The 17,085-nt window shown below is 43.2% G+C and overlaps 1 protein-coding gene across 6 annotated transcripts in view; it reads right to left on the bottom strand.

Annotated features, from left to right (window-relative positions):
• The window catches only part of LOC109719066 (uncharacterized protein P8A3.02c), a 23,053-nt gene extending 7,393 nt beyond the window's left edge, over nucleotides 1–15,660 (bottom strand). For 2 of the 6 annotated variants that reach the window (XM_020245580.1, XM_020245579.1), the window contains exons 1-4: nucleotides 15,525–15,660; nucleotides 15,274–15,412; nucleotides 15,014–15,045; nucleotides 14,179–14,361 (exon numbers count right to left, since the gene is read on the bottom strand). In XM_020245580.1, the coding sequence (XP_020101169.1) occupies nucleotides 14,179–14,361; nucleotides 15,014–15,045; nucleotides 15,274–15,412; nucleotides 15,525–15,620 (450 nt within the window). In that variant the 5' untranslated portion in view covers nucleotides 15,621–15,660. Of the gene's footprint in view, nucleotides 1–10,557; nucleotides 10,786–13,410; nucleotides 13,572–13,594; nucleotides 13,697–14,178; nucleotides 14,362–15,013; nucleotides 15,046–15,273; nucleotides 15,413–15,524 lie in introns of those variants that run through there. The other 4 variants (XR_002218598.1, XM_020245581.1, XM_020245582.1 and 1 more) reach the window with 4 other exon arrangements.

Here is a 17,085-nt window from a genome sequence, read left to right on the forward strand (position 1 = left end):
AGCCACCCGTTGTACTTGAGAGTAGATGATGTATAGGGTGTGAGGTTTCATTTTGGAAATGTAAGCTTTATGTTTATATTTTGGAAGTTTAAATGTAATGTAAATGAGATGTAAATTTGTGAATTGAATGGATGTAATAGATAGATGTTCTCTCTTTATTGTTACTTGTATGCTATATACTTGTACCTTGCTCTTACCTGTTAGCACTGGTCGTGCACTTCGTGATTGTGTACTCGTGAATTGATTCCTGGGTAAATTCTTGTACATGATCTGTTTGCTTAGCCTTGGGCGGACAGGGGAGGTGCTGTCCGCTCGGCGTCTGTTCGATGCGCCCGAACCGGACCAAATTGGGCGGTCTCGGGGCGTAACAATAATTGGGTTTTACTCATTGTTCGGTTGAAGATGAAAAAGTACTCGTTGAAAAGTTATACTGTTAGTGCGCAACAGAGTAGTCTAATGTTGGTCCGGTTTTGGTTTCTCTGAACTTTGACATCGATGCGATGCAAATTTACACACTCGGGTAATAATAAAATAATATAATTAGGTTTTACTTTTTGTTCGTTTGAATGAGAAAAAGTAATCATTGCAAAGTTATAATCATATGGAGCAACTGAGCAGTCTAATATTTTTCCGGTTTTGGTTCTTCCGAAAATTAACATCGATATATTGCAAATTTACACTCTCGGGGCATTATAGAACAATATAATTAGGTTTTACTCTTTGTTCGTTAGAATGAGAAAAAGTACTCAGTGCAAAGTTATAATCTTATGGAGCAACTGAGCAGTCTAATGTTTTTCCAGTTTTGGTACTTGTGAACGTTGACATCGATAAGTTGAAAATTTACACTCTCGGGGAATAATAGACCAATATAATTAGGTTTTACCCTTTGTTCGATTGAAGGAGAAAATGTACTCGTTGAAAAGTTATACTGTTAGGGCGCAACTGAGAAGTCTAATGTTGGTCCGGCTTTGGTTCTTGTGAACGTTGACATCGATACGTTGCAAATTTACACTCTCGGGGCATAATAGAACAATATAATTAGGTTTTACTCTTTGTTCATTTGAATGAGAAAAAATACTCATTGCAAAGTTATAATCTTATGGAGCAACTGAGCAGTCTAATGTTTTTCCGGTTTTGGTTCTTCCGAATATTGACATCGATACGTTGCAAATTTGCACTCTCGGGGCATAATAGAACAATATAATTAGGTTTTACTTTTTGTTCGATTGAATGAGAAAAAATTACTCGTTGCAAAGTTATACTGTTAGGGCGCAACTGAGTAGTCTACTGTAGGTCTCGTTATGGTTTATGTGAACGTTGACATCGATACGCTGCAAATTTACACTCTCGGGGCATAATAGAACAATATAATTAGTATTAGCTATTACGTTCGTGAATGCAGAAAAATACTGTTGCCCATAACTGTTAGGCGCGCAAACAGAGATCCTAATGTGGTCCTTGGTCTAGCGAACGTAAATAAACTTGCAAATGACACTCCACGGCATAATAGAATAATATAATATAGTTTACTCTTGTTCAGTAATTAAAAATTACCTTCACAATAACTTAAGCACGGAGTCGGCAACTATGTCTCTTGGTTTATGGAAAATGACATCGGGGGATACTTCAAATCTAACAACCTCTCTGGCATAGTAGAAAATCAAATAAGTTTAAACTCCTGTTTACGATTGAAGCCAAAAAGCACTGTCAAATTATACTCACTGTTCTGGTTGGTATGTGAACATTCGACACAGTACGTGCTAATTACACACTCGGGCTAATAAATAAAATAATTGTACCTCGATCGGTGAATGAAAAAAGTCTCGTTGCCGACCCATTACTTTAGGCGCAACGAGTTCACGCCCGCCCGAAAACCGCACATATTGGCGGTCGGCGCGGCGGGTCGAGCCGAACGGACAGAGCTCCTACTCCCCCCTAAGCTCAACAACGAGATCATGTACACAAGTACCCAGAGAATCCTTGTATAGCATACACATCTAACAACAAACGGAGAGACACAACTGCTCAAATAACCAAAAGAGCAAGCGATCGAGTGAATACTACACGTATACAGAAGAAGGACTTAACTATTTAAACCAAAAACTGAAAATTGTAAGCTCTTCACAATTCATAAACTAAGCACGATACACTTCATTTCTTCTCCACAAATAAATACATCATAGCTCTCAACCTCACGCCATCACAAAGATCTAACTCTCAAAATGAAACATTAGGTAGACCATCAATATAGGAAGCAAACACAAACCGAATCCAGCCGGGCAGCAGCCGTAAACTATGCCTTGCCGCGATCCTCCCGCACGCGATACCGACACCCATCCCGTAATGTAGGTGGAAAACTACCTTCCTACGTTCCACAGTGGGTTCGAGAGCCGCCGACTCCACTCGATACTACCCACATTCTACAGCATAGAGAGATATTATTAACCAATATATATAAAGCTATGCGGACGAAAGCAAGTAATAAAGTAGGTACATCTAGCTATGCTCAACGATAACAGCATGCATGACAATAAGTAAAACAGCAAGTAAAGCTACTATAACCACAATAACTATGTAAACAGCCTACATGAACAAAATAAAGCATGAAGCAACTTATCATGAACAACAATAATAGTACGACTCAATCGGTAACCAATATCTCTTGAACTCGGGTTTTTTATTTTATTGTTTTTTTTTTTTTTTGTTTTTTTTTTTTTTTTTTTTTTTTTATTTTTTTTTTTTTTTTTTTTTTCACTACACACTCACTACAGTCTCATAGGAAAGCTTCACTTGAACTTCCCCGACCGCCTCGACAGGCTAGCGGCATCCCCGGCACACCGCTGCCCCTCTAGTGACAAACTGGCCGGACGCACAGCTGAAAGGACGACCCCACCAAGCGCAGACACAAATGTGAGCAATAAGCAACTCACTACGAACAATAATCGACCCTCTAAAGGTAACACATCAGAATCAAGATTTTGACCCAATCTCAAGTATCGATTCACCAAGTTCTCATAATAGTATCAAAAACAAATGCCACTCGCATAATGGTCTACAATAGATCCACTCGTCAACTGACCTTATCACACAGTTTTATCATACTAAAGGTTCTTATTGACTAAACATCACCAGCGCATATAGGGTACTACATCATATCATATACAACTAGCATGCAGCATAAGCAATAACTCAAATCAGTTTAGCCCTATAGCAATATGGCAAGGTCAATTGAACATAATAAAACCTAACATAGAACAGTACCCGCGCTTCGGGATGGTCACCACCCACCTTTTGGCAACGCCGCAAGGTTAGAAAACTTGTCTCCGCGGTCTTTGCACGCCGCCTCGGCTCCTCGGCCAAAACAGACCTTTTAGCACTTGTTTCAGCCGGAACGTCGCACCTGCTCAACGAATTGACGAACCGTCACTTCCTACGCGTTCGGAGATATAACAATTAGGTTTCTGACCACTCAAATGAGATCAAAACCCTATATTTGCAAAAACCCCATTTTGGAGCCCTATGTCGCAATTAGAGAAAAACCCACCATCCAACCTTTGGATCCAAGCATAATCCATCTAATTAGCATCTTGGAAGGCTACTAATTCCATTTCTAGAGCATAAGACCAAAGCCCTAGAGATCTACCATTAAAGCTCTCATTTGGAGCTCTAATTCCTCATTGTTGCATAAAAGCAACATCAAGCTATGAATCTTGCAACAAATGAGATCAATAATCTCTAAATCACCATTAAATCCCATTTCTAGAGCTTAAAAACTCATAAACTAGAAGCTACCATTAAAGGGTTTTGAAGTGCCTTAGGTTTTAACAATGAGGAAATCCATGGCTCTAGCTTCAAATTCGAGCTAAAACCATCTAACTAGCTCCAATAGATTCCATTCAAACCAATTCTAAACAACAAAACCCTATCTTAAGGAATCTACCATTATAGGGTTTTGGAGCTTACCTCTAAAAGCTTCTCCAAGGTTGAGGGAGAGGAGGAAGAAGATGATCTTCCTCTTCTTGGTCTTCTTCTCCTTCCTTCTTCCTTCTCTTTTCCTTTCTTTTCCTTCTCCTTTCCTTCTTCTTTCTTTCTTTCTTTCTAGAGAGAGAGAGGGAAAAGAGTGTAAGAGTGGGAGAGGATGAGAGAACACATGAGGGAGAAGGTATGTGCATGTGTGTGTGTACGTATGCAACCAGCCCACTTGTGGTGCTGTAACAATTGCACAAAACCCCCTCTCACACCTATTACAACTTGCAATTTCGCAGTTCGGAACAGTCGGAGCCCTTCTGAATGTCCGTTTGCGCTCAAATTCGACAGGCAGGCTCGGTTTAATGTACTGAGCAAGAATATATCTTAAGTTTTCAGTTTCGCCCCCGTTTGGTCACCGAAAGCCGTGCCGAACTGTAATCTTTAGCAGATAGCAGTTCGATTTTATTCTCCACCTTCCGGGTGTCAGAATGGGCTGAAACTTTAATTCTAGCCTCATAAAAATAATGCTGACCTATCCTCCAGTTTTCATAATTTTCTGACACTGTGCATTTTCTGCTAATTTATCTGCCCCGTTTCTCGCAGAAAATTCTAAGTCCTCTGTTTTCGCTCCGATTTCAGCACAGGTCATTTCCAACCTATATTTTACTTCTATGAGCCCAATAAAATAGTTTCCCACATTATTTATATTTATATTTATTATTCTTTTTATAATAAATTCCGACACACCATATCGTACCGTAACTTCTTATTTTCAGAAGTTCGGTATCCTACATTCTCCCCTCCTTAAAGGAGTTTCGTCCTCGAAACGAACTCAATCTAATCAAAATTAAACTTCGAATCTTAAATCATACCTCGCTCAATCCTCAAATAGGTGAGGGTGATTTGCCTTCATTTGATCCTCAAGCTCCCAGGTGGCTTCGCGATCGTCATGATTGCTCCACCGGACCTTGACATAGGGGATCTCACGATTCCGCAGCTTTCGCACTTCTCGAGCCAAAATCATCACCGGAAACTCTTCATAGCTCATATCTTCTTGAAGCTCCGGCGGCTTATATACTAGAACATGCTCGGGATCATGCATGTATTTGCGAAGATTGGAGACGTGGAAAACGTTGTGCACACCCGCAAGCTTCGGGGGCAATGCAATTCGGTATGCCACCGTCCCAATCCGGTCCAAGATCTCGTAGGGGCCGAAGGGTATACGACTAGGCTTTCCTCGCACCCCAAACTTTCATCCAGCGCATCGGCGAAACTTTTCAAAACAGCGTGGATCCGCCCTCCCCGCCCCCCCCGCCCCCGCACTGCTCGGGGACTCGAAATTCTACGGCGTTTATTTTGAAATAGTGGCTTTTCTGGTCGTTTGACTGCGCGTGACGCAACTTGGAGCATAGGTGGATTTCTCCTCCGCCATCTCGCAAATAGACCAATCAACTCGTTCGCCTACATATCGCAATAATGGAGATCGGCACTTCCGCCGTATAGAGCCGTCGAAGTTGCTCATGACCTACGTGCGGTGCGATGATAACTTTGTTTTAGAGCCGACGTCAGGCCATCGGTAGGTGCTTATTAACAACTACCGCTTTGTAAGTCAATAACACACCAACTCGCAACTGTTCCTCCGAGTTCTTGGATAGGCCTCTTGGTTTGCCCATGGTCTATGGATGGAATGAGTGCTAAACTCGAGTCGATTGCGCGAGATGCAAGGAGATTCTTGCAGGCTTCCCTCCAGAAATGTGGGTGAACTGGGGTCTCGATCTTGATTGACAATCGACTTCGGACGCCCGGTGAGTTCACTATTTCATCAGATAACACCTGAGCATCTACTTCAGCTGCCAGTGTTATGTATCGGTTTAGAAAGTGTGCCTCATTTTGTCAAACGATCACAATAACCCATCGCATCCGTGGCACCGACGACGAGGTAAAGCTTACTACCGAAATCCATCGATCTTCCCACGGGCTTCCAGACTGGGGATAGGGTAATTGAAGTTTCCCTGGCTGGAAATCGAGCTCGCCTTAACCTGTTGGCCATATAAGCAGTCTTGCCACATTAAGGATCTCCAATATCGCTTTTAGTCCCGGCCCTCCATCGAATAGAGCGAATTCTAAACTCGTGGAAATCTTGGTGCGCCAGGTGATCGGATCTATAAGTGAACCAATGTGACTTAGTGATAGTATAAGCATCGTAAGCCTCTCGTCCGCAGGTACAAACAACGGTTCTTGACGAGATGCACCTCAGTTCCATAGAGAAATTCCGCTCGCCATCAACTATGTTCTGACACCGTTTTGGCAGAACGGGTGTCCGCCAGTGGCAGGACTTTTAATCTATGTCCAGAGGGTGCTGACACAAGCATCAACATCGGCCGCGGATCTCGGGGGTCTACACCTAAAGATCTATCACTCTCCATTTGACAACATAAGGAAGGCGTTGTATTTAGGTGAACCACAAGGCCTAGGTCTTCACAGAACTTCCGGCCTAAAAGGCGCATCCGGCAATATTTGTCCTTCCGCGGTGCGTATTTTTTACGTTGTTTCAACGTTCCATTAATCTTTGTTGCATCGTCAATGCCAACCACCGCTGGTCGCATATTCAGTCTTCGGGGTAAATTTAATACTTTAAGCTTGCAATCCGCATGCTGCGCTATCTTTTCCCGCCTCGCGCTATCTTCGTGGCACTTAACACAACGCTCTTGCTATTTGGTGTTATTTCTATTCGGTTCTTATTGGCGTCTCGGCGGGAATTGTGCGGCGGGCCTCGCGTTTCCTGGGCCCGGCGTAGTGGTCGGGTTGTTAGATCTCCAGCTTATGGAGACCAGTAATAGATAATGCTCCAAAGCTTCAAAGCAAAGCTATCCCGCGCAACTTCTTAAAATCCCCGCTGAATGGACTTCGCTCCAGGTTAGTTGTTTATAGCTCTTCAACTGAAGCGATGCAATAAGCAATCCCTTCCGACCTCTTGCAATTCAGCCAGACCTCATAGCCTATGATAGGAGAGCGACTCACTGGTAAACGAATAGTCCTGTCCCCTCGAGTGTTGCGGGCTCTGGTGTGACCTGGGCGTGCCTCCATTGCCGTCTAGGGGAGCCCCGGCATCGAATTACCTTTGCTTCAACCTTCTTCGGTCGCATCGTCACCCCAAAACGAACTTGTGCCTTTTTGCTGATCGAGACGGTCAGTAAGTTTGGAGTCACATCCTAGGAGCCCTCCACGAACCGCTCGATAATACCTGCTAGGACACCAAAGCTACGGACGCTCCTTGCAACACATTCTGGGCCATCCCGGCCAATTCTAATAGCTTAACTTCCTCGGGACCTGTAACAGGAAACACACCCTCGGAAATTAACTATGCCCGACAATGCACCTCTCTCAAGGCAAAAGCTCGCTGATTCTTTTTCAGCCTTGCGATTACTATTTCTCTCTCCCGCGTAGGTTTGAAGTACCGGCGGAAATGCCGGTGTTCTCCGTCGCTAGGCGATATTACAAACTGTCGTCTTATGAGATACGACCAACGGGGTCCAAGCCACCTTGGACCACACTCGGTTCCTTCAAGCTATAAACTGACGATTTCGCCGCGGCATTTGTTGATGCCCAAACGGCATTCACGTGAAACTAGTAGTGTCCATAGCGCAGGCGAAACGACGTCTTCTACATTTCGGCTGCGGATCTTTATACTCGGTGATAGCCGGACTGGATAGGTCGATCTTCGATGAACTCGCGACCCTGTAGCTCGATCCAAACAAGTCGTCAATACGCGGTTAGGGTACATTTTCTTCACGTGAACCTTGTTCAACTGCGCGGTAATCACGCGTGTAAAAGATCATCTTATTTGGACACAAATAATACGGGGCACTTCCACCGGCGAAAGGGGGGAGCGGGGCGGGCGGTGCTATGAATTCCTAGTCGAGGTAAGATTCTGTATTTGAATTTCAACCTCTACGGCCGCGCCGATCTCGATAATGGGTGCTTAAAATCGGGCTGTCACAATGAGGAGCCAATGTCAATCATGACTCTTCCGGTCCGGGCGGCATACCCAGGTAACTCGCGGGAAACGTCGGAAACTCACGCTATACGACAACTCCTGGAGAGGTCGGAACCTCGCATCATCTCCACAACGGCGCAAATAGCTGTGACGCCTGTTCGTGCTGCTGCGAACAACTTCTATTGGGATTAGTCGCGTGTACCGTCGCGGTGCGGAAGCTACGAGTTCGTTTGGCACGGTCGATTAGCGGTGAACTTTTGACCCGGCTCCAATTGTGAAAACTCTGAGATCGAAGCAACTCGATCGACACTATTTACTTCAGAGCGCAGATCCATGCCGCAATATGACTGTCAATTCTTAACTTTTGAGCTACCAACGTGTCGATCAGGCATTCACCCAGTCATCAACTTTGCAAATGGACATGTCAAACTCTTATCTTAATCATCTTAGTATCGTCCCGGCGTTCTCAACAAAGCCATACATGCTCCCCCAGACGGTACTCGATATCATGTGCTTGTGCGAATGATCGACTAATAAATGAGTGTGATGCGCCTGTATCAAATAGAGCTCTCGCTCGAACACCCTTAACCAAAATTATACCTGCCACAACGTTGCGCTCGTCGGCCTCTGAAGGCTCCTCAATGTGCACTGGAGCGGCATACATCCTTCCGCTCGGCGCCGATCGTGCAGGCTCTGGTTGGCGTGGCGCCGCCGCTCGCCCAGTAGATGCTGCAGGAGGGGGCAAGCCATAGCGAGCTGGAACCGCCGGGGCCGATGCAGTCGACATAACGGGCGAAGCTCCTCCTTGAGGACAGTCGCGGATGACATGTCCCGCTTGACCGCACTTGAAGCACCTCCCTCGGCGCTGCTCACACACACCGGGCCGGTGGTCTCCGCCACAAAAGACGCATCGCTGTGCACCACGACCCTTGGGCTGAGAGCGTGGATACTTCGGGGGCCTCCTGGAGCTAGACTGTCCCCCCGAACCACCGCCCTGCCTCTTCTTGCCCTTGTCCTTGTCGAGCGTCTCACGGTCCTCACGCTCACAAGCGTTCCCGTGCTCGACCCATAGTGCGCGATCTAATGCCTCCGCCAAAGTGTGAAACTTGAAGGCATGCACCAATCTGAACACTCCGGGCCGGAGTCCTCGAACAAAACAATCCGCCCGATCCTGCTCTGTCGCCGCCACGTCCGGGACGCAGCTCAGGAGATGGGTGAACTCCCGCTCGTACTCCCGAACCGTGCGGTTGCCTTGCTTGAGCTTGCGGAAATCTTCCCGCATCTTCCTCTTGTCGCTGTCGGGGAAGTACTCAGCGAACAATAGCCTGCGGAACTCCGCCCAATCGATTGGGGGAAGCTCCGGGTGTCGATCCTGCTTGACCCGCCTCCACCACGTCCTAGCCCGCTTCTCGAAGCAATGAGCGGCCAAGTTCACCTTGTCCCTCTCCAAGGTGAAGATGTCCTCAAATAAAGTCTCCATAGCCGTCAGCCAAGACTCCACAGTCGCCGGATCCACCACCTCTCCGTCGAAAGTAGGCGGGTGAAACTTCGTGAACCTCGTGAGCGCCACGTAGCCGCGCTCACGCTCCGCCTCCTCAGCCGCCATCACGGGCGTAGGAGAACTCGAACTCGTCGGAGGAATATCCACCGGTGGGGGTTGCGCCGCCACCGGAACCGATACGCCACCCACACCCTCGGCCGCATCAGGGGCGCGAACCGAAGGCGCAGGCGGACCGCGGCCTAAACTTGCCGCCGCAGCCGCCGCCGCAGCCTGCTGCTCCAATAGCTCCTGGAGCCTATCGAACCGTCCCGTGAGCGCCGCAACCTGCGCTCTCAACTCCTGCACCTCAGTAGGCCTAGCTGGCCCTGGTGCCACTGGAGGCATGGCTGGCTCGGGCACCTGTCGAGGTGGTGCCGAAGCGGTCCTACGCACATAGCGTCTCTTTGGCGCCATTAGCTCCTGAAACGCAAACAACCGGTTAATTACTTAACCGAACACGTCATCGAAATTGCGAAACATAAGCGATTAAATAACATCAATCAGGCGGTAGCTTGCAAGTGTCTTAGTTCTCGACCTTCGGCATCGTGTTGTCGGCCGCCAACACAATCACCTTAAGCCAAAAGCTAATACCACTTGGATCATCTCTAGCCATAACTAGAGTCTCAACACCAACTCCAAACCCAATCAATTAGCTTCCGCCGCGTCACAGGTTCACGTCGCACTCACGCACCTATAACCTTAAGGCTCATCATCCTAGAGTCTCCTAGGTCATCCTAGACTCTCTCTTTTGCTTGCTCTTAACTCGCTCTGATACCACAACTGTCACGCCCCGCCCCGAGACCGCTACCAATTTGGCTCGGTTCGGGCGCGGCGGGCGTGAGGCCGAACGGACAGAGTCTCCCCTGTCCGCCCTAGGCTCCACAACAAGATCATGTACACAAGTACCCAGGAAACACTTGTAATCATACACGATCTACACAACAACAACGAAGAAGCACAAACAGTGCTAATACAAACGAGAGCAAGCGATACGAGTAAGTAACATACAAGTATACAAAAGAGAGATAAACTTAACTATTTTAAACATAAAACTTTGATACATTAACCTCTTTTAACATCATTAAACTTTATCCATTTAATACAACTTGCATTCTACATACATCCTCCTCTCAAACCTCACCCTATACATCATCTACTCTCAAATGTAAACATAGGGTAGGACTAATGCAATATAGGAAGCAAACTATCAACCGACACCGCTAGGGCGCTATGCCCTTGCCGCGATCCTCCCGCTCGCTGGGAATGCTCGAACTAGTACCTGTAATGTGGGGTGTGAGAACTAACTTCCTTAGTTCCCAGTGGGTTCGGCGCCGACTCCACCGATCTACCCACTAGGTCTAAGCAGGCATAGAGAGATATATATCCAAGTATATATAAAACTATGCTAAACTGAAGGCAGGTATGGAAAACTGATAGTGTAAGCAAGTAAGTAGAGTATGAACATCTAACTATGCCTCAATCTGATAACATGCATGCATGAACAATAAGTAAAGGCTATGTAAGCAACTATCATGAACAACAATAATGAGTATGACTCAATAGGTAACCAAATCTCTTGTGAACTCGGGGTTCACTACAACATCTCACGTGTAAGTCTCATAGGGAAAAGTCTCACTGAACTATCCCCCGAGACCGCCTGCGACAGCTAGCGGCATCCGAGCAGCAGGCGCTGCCCCTCTAGTGACAAAACTCCGGAGTGCACAGCTTGAGGGGAGCGACCCAACAAGCGCAGACAGCGCAATGTGAGCATAATCAAATCTCACGAACAATAGTATCCTACCCTCTAAGGGTAATCTCATCATGGAATCAAGATGGTTTTGTACCCAATCTCATAGTATTTCTGATTACACTAAGGTTCTCATATCATAGGTTATCAATAATCCAATGCCACTCGTCATAGTTGTCTATCAACTAGATGCCACTCGTCAATTTGACTCGTTATCAACACTAGTTTTTATCATACTAGGTCTTTTATTTACTTAAACATCAATCATCGCATATAGGGTTAACTATCATATCCTTCTCATGCATACAAGAATCATGAACCAAACCACCTTATCATATCATATTACAACTAGCATGCAAGTATAAGCAATAACATCAATCATTTAGCCCTATATGCAATATGTGCAAGATGCAATTTGATCATTATATAAGAACCTAACATAGAAAGTATCCCGGCTGCTTCGGATGGTCACCACCCACCTTTTGGTAGTGCCACAAGCTCGGAAACGTGTTTCTCCGCGATCTTTTTCGTCGCTTCAACTCGTCGGCCAATCCAAACCCTAGAGCACTCAAATCGGCAATACCTCCGGCTCGCTCGTCGGATCGACGAACCGTCTTCGCCTACGCGTTCGGGAACATAGCAATTAGGTTTACAGAGGGTTAATTGAGATCAAACCCTCTTATTTCCAAAATTGCATTTTGAACCCTAGGTTTCATCTATTGCAAGAATTTGCTAAATTGATCTATGATTTAGGCAACAATCATCTATTTAGCATCATAGGATTCCAATAAATCCATTTTTTAGCATATAAATAAAGCCTAAAAATTCTACCATTATAGCGGTCTTGAAGTGCCTTAGGTTTCAACAATGAGGAAATTCATGGTTCAAGCTTCAAATTCGAGCTAGAACCATCTAACTAGCTCCAATAGGTTCCATTCGAACCAATTCTAAACCATAAAACCCTATCTTAAGGAATCTACCATTATAAGGGTTTTGGAGCTTACCTCTAAAAGCTTCTCAAGGTTGAGGGAGAGGAGGAAGAAGATTATCTTCCTTTTCTTGGTCTTCTTCTCCTTCCTTCTTTCTTCTCTTTTTTCCTTTCTTTCCTTCTCTTTCCTTCTTCTTTCTTTCCTTCTTTCTAGAGAGAGAGAGGGAAAAGAGTGTAAGATGGGAGATAGAGAACACATGATGGAGAAGGTATGTGCATGTGTGTGTGTACGTATGCAACAGCCCACTTGTGGTGCTTAACAATGCACAAAACCCCCTCTCACACCTATTAACACTTGCAGTTTCGCATTCGGAACAGTCGGAGCCCTTCTGAATGTCCTTTGCGCTCAAATTCGACAGGCAGGCTCGGTTTAACGTACTGAGTAAGATATATCTTAAGTTTTCAGTTTCGACCCGTTTGGTCACCGAAAGCCGTGCCGAACTGTAATCTTTAGCAGATAGCAGTTTGATTTTATTCTCCACCTTCCGGATGTCAGAATGGGCTGAAACTTTAATTCCAGCCTCATAAAAATAATTCTGACCTATCCTCCAGTTTTCATAATTTTCTGACACTGTGCATTTTGCTAACTTATCTGTCCCACTTCTCACAGAAAATTCTAAATCTTCTGTTTTCGCTCCGATTCAGCACAGGCCATTCCAACTTTTACTTTACCTTCTATAAGGCCAATAAAATAGTTTCCCACACTATTTATTTATATTTACTTTTATAATAAATTCCGAACACTATATTCTACCGTAACTTCTATTTTCAGAAGTTCGGTATCCTAAACACTGCTGCTTCCTCTGCTGAGCAGGATCGTGGCAAGGGCGTCGCGAGCTAGAGCCCTACCAGACTGATCGAGTTAGAGGCGTCCTCCCCTTACAGCAGGTAGTGATTTTTCTTTTGGAGCTTTTGTACATAGCAGTTGAACTCGCCAGTGCGAGTGGTTTTGTACTTGGGATTTGTGACTATGTATAAAAAGCTCGTTTACTTTAGTTATTTCTTCTGCTCTATACTACTGTTTGTAGTATTGTTGTTTCTACAGGTACCAGTGACGCTTCGTATACAGGAAAAATTTCTTGTATACGGCGGATTTGTCGGCGTGCCCGGGGAACAAGACATCCGGGGCGTGACAGCAATTGAACACAACATGGATTCCTGAAGCGCACCTAAGTTCGGACTTGCTCAAATTTACTATTATCATGCTCTCCTTCCAGCTTGCAAAAGCATCATCCCAGCATCATCAAAATTTGTTGTCAGATAAATTACTGTGTTCAACGACCTGATCTTAAAATCAATCTCCAAAATAGTATCATACGAGCATTGAAACCTGGATAAGTTGGAAATGTAAGAAACATCAGAAATGTCCACAATTCAGATCTTTCTGCACTAGAAATCAGGTTTCGTTTAACACGTATTCACTGCCGCAAGGAACAAGGGAGGAAACTGCAGAGCCCAAAAATCAACAGATCAGAATTAGGAAGGGCAATAAAGGTATCGGAGAGAATTTGGTTAGAAAAAGGAAAGAAAAGAGTAGGAGTGACTCATTAGGCACCTAAAAGACTATTAAGTTTATCAAAATTCTACGAATCAGTACTGTTAGACCTCTCTAGATTTTCTAAAATTCTTAATTTATCAGATTCTTCACTGCTAACGAATTTTTGGATCTTCCTACAAGATTAGGACTTCAAAATCTTTTCTTATTTTTCTGTAACATTTTCCTCCATGTATTGCACAGGTTAAAGCTAGAGTCCGCATGACATGCAAAATAATAATAGCATGGAGCACATGAAAAGCTTTTGCATCAAAGTAAATGGTGGTAAAAAAGCATACTTCATGACTAGATAGAATACACTACTCTTATCAAATGATGAAAAGGAATCAAAAGTAAAAAAATGTTAACTGAAGCACTGAGCACAAAGTATAATTCTTCGCACCTCACCTGGCTTATAAACATTTGCAATAAGTTGGTCGAAAAGTGGTTCCCTCCACAGCAAATCTAACGGCAAAGGACAAGCTTCTTGATCTGCCCTGCTACTTATCTCACTAACGCACACAGCTTCACGAACAAGTCTAGTAAGTTCAGTAGCCCACTCTGGAAAATCCCCAAATCTCATAGCCTGTGAAATGGTGAATTCTCTAAATAGGATGCCGAAGTGGAATACACAAATTCTAGAATAGCATATGATCTTACAATACTAGTCCTTTATAAACACTGATAATAGCTAAACCACCATTACAACAGCAGGATAAAAATCTAAAGCCTTGTGTGGAAGTCGGCGACGAATATGATGTTAACTAATTACACATAACAGAAATACAAAAAACACATTCAAGACCTTTCCATCACTATGATGTTAACTAATTAGAGCTTACTGCATAAAACTTTGGTTTCACTGTTGTTTTGCTTCGCTAGCCAACTGGCCGAACACCAGGAACAAGAGCGAGTTGACCCGATCTTGTGTTCAGCTCGTTAAACGTCCGAGCTGAAAAATTCAGCTCGTGTTCGGCTCTTTTACTAACCGAGCGATCGATCTCGAGCTCATTTCGAGCCGAACACGAGCTAAGATTGCCAGCCCTACCGTGGGTGAACCGCCCCGCCCCGTCCACATACGGCATAGCACCTTTTAAAACATTAATGTCAAGACCCTTCAAGGAGCAAACATCAAACTACTAACTTTCAATCACACAAGAAAATCCTCATACAGAATAAGTTAGGTTTTCCTCCTCGACATAAAGGTTAAGGTAGGAAAAGAAAGGGCAACTGCTCACCTGATTGTGAGCATCATCACTGAACCATCCTTCTGCAACAAACGCGAAGAACACAAACAAAATTTCACATTTTTTGTTAGCATAATCCACGTCTCAATGCATCGATTTCGATCCTACACTCCACATTGCATCCGAATTTAACAATCAATTCGAACCGTTCGGAAACCATTCGAATCAAGCGCATAGTGTAGGATTTAAAAATGAGCACAAAATTTTTTAAACAGGATCGGATCAAATGCTTCGTAAATTATAATTTTGACCTCGATTTACGGCCGACAAAAGCGAGGATTGGTTTTTTGGCGAGAGGAAATTAGGGCAGAGCCACAAACCCTTCACCCCCTCCACCATTTCCCACCTCGCGCGATCGCGTTCTCCTCCTCCTCCTCCCCCTCCTCCTCTCTACAATGAGTAGTGTTATTGGATCGAATTGTTACATAATTTTTTTTTTTTGTTAAAAAAATTATTTTTTTTTTAAAAAAAAAAAATTGGAGGGGGGTTTGGTGTTGCGTACGGAGTCGGCGGCGGAGGGGGAGTCGGCGTCGCTGTCGGAGGAATCGCCGAAGGCTTCTCGCAGCGCGCGCCGCTGGAAGTCGGCGCCGTCTTCCATCCGCCCTGCGGGAAGTCGGCGACGAATTGAGAGAAAACGGTTGAACGTGGTCGAATATTTGACGAAACTGTATTTGCACCCGGAATTAGAATCAGAATGAGAATGGACGAATCCATTTGCCCTATACTGAGGCTTCGTTTGGGGTTACGGAAAGATTGCGTTACGTGCGGTGAGAAAATACGTTAGAAAAATATTTTATTTATTTCCGTACGTAATATTGCATTCCGCATATAGCCGGTTACGATATATTTTCTGCGGTCCCACCAGAGAACGCAAAAGCATATCCCTATATACTCTTTTCACAACTCCATTTTATTTAATAGCGTTAGATAGGCCTCAATACCAAACTTAGTCTAAGTATATGAAAATTTTATTTTAATTTTGATTTTTGGGTGAATAAAAAAATTTTCAATTATTTTTTTTTTCAATCTGGCCTAAGTGGCCGGATTGAAAATTGAATTTGAATGGAATGGTTTTGTTCGGATTAAGTTTAATTTTTTAAAACTTATTTTTTAATTAAAACATAAGTTTCAAGTTAAAAATTATATTTATAAATTTAAATTTAAATTTGAACTTAAATTAAAAATCAAAATTCAATCAACTATTTTCAATCTAACTTATAAAATTTAAGTTTAAATTTAATTTAAAATCTAAAGTTTTATTCAAATTTTATTTAAAATTTAAATTAAATTTATGGATTTAAATTGAAATTTAAATTATAATTTTAAGTTTGAATTTAAATAAATAGAAATTTAGTTTTATATTTTGAATTATCCGTTCAATTTCAAATTTTAATTTTTTTAAAAAATATAATTAAAATTTTGACATTATTTTAAAATTTGATGTAATTTTTAATATTTAATTTTGAGTTTGAATTTAAACTAATATATTATAAAGATAAAATTGACAAATTAATTTTATCACATTTCTGATATCTATTTAAACTAAACATCGACAATGGAAATAATTCATTCTGATTCCGATTCAGATGGTGAACAAAACAGAGTGAGATAATAAATTATTCTAATTTCATTTCCAGCTTATTCTCATTCCGATTTCGATATCGATTCCGGCTTCGAACCAAACGCACCCTAAATTTTATTATCATCTAGTAATCTATTAATGTATATGAATTTTCAATATTTTTTATCACGACACAAAATTTTTTGCCACGTGGCAACTTATCCTTCACTCTCACCAGTATTTTTTTAACTTGTATGAATTTCTAATATTTTTTGCCACGTGTCAAGCTCACTTCACCCTCCCCTGCATTTTACTTTTTCTATTTCCTTCATCAAACTTTTAATTAATATATTTAATTAATATCTAAACATTATTTGATGTTCTCTTATTATTAATTATTTCTAAAATTTTTATCCACTGTAAAGCGCGGGCTCTTTCATGAGTGTTCATTAAAACTAAAAGGTAATAAGGGTGTGTTTGGTTCGGGTTATCCTGGCAGGAT

The sequence above is a fragment of the Ananas comosus genome, linkage group 13 (assembly GCF_001540865.1).
Source record: "Ananas comosus cultivar F153 linkage group 13, ASM154086v1, whole genome shotgun sequence".
Lineage (NCBI taxonomy): Eukaryota > Viridiplantae > Streptophyta > Magnoliopsida > Poales > Bromeliaceae > Ananas > Ananas comosus.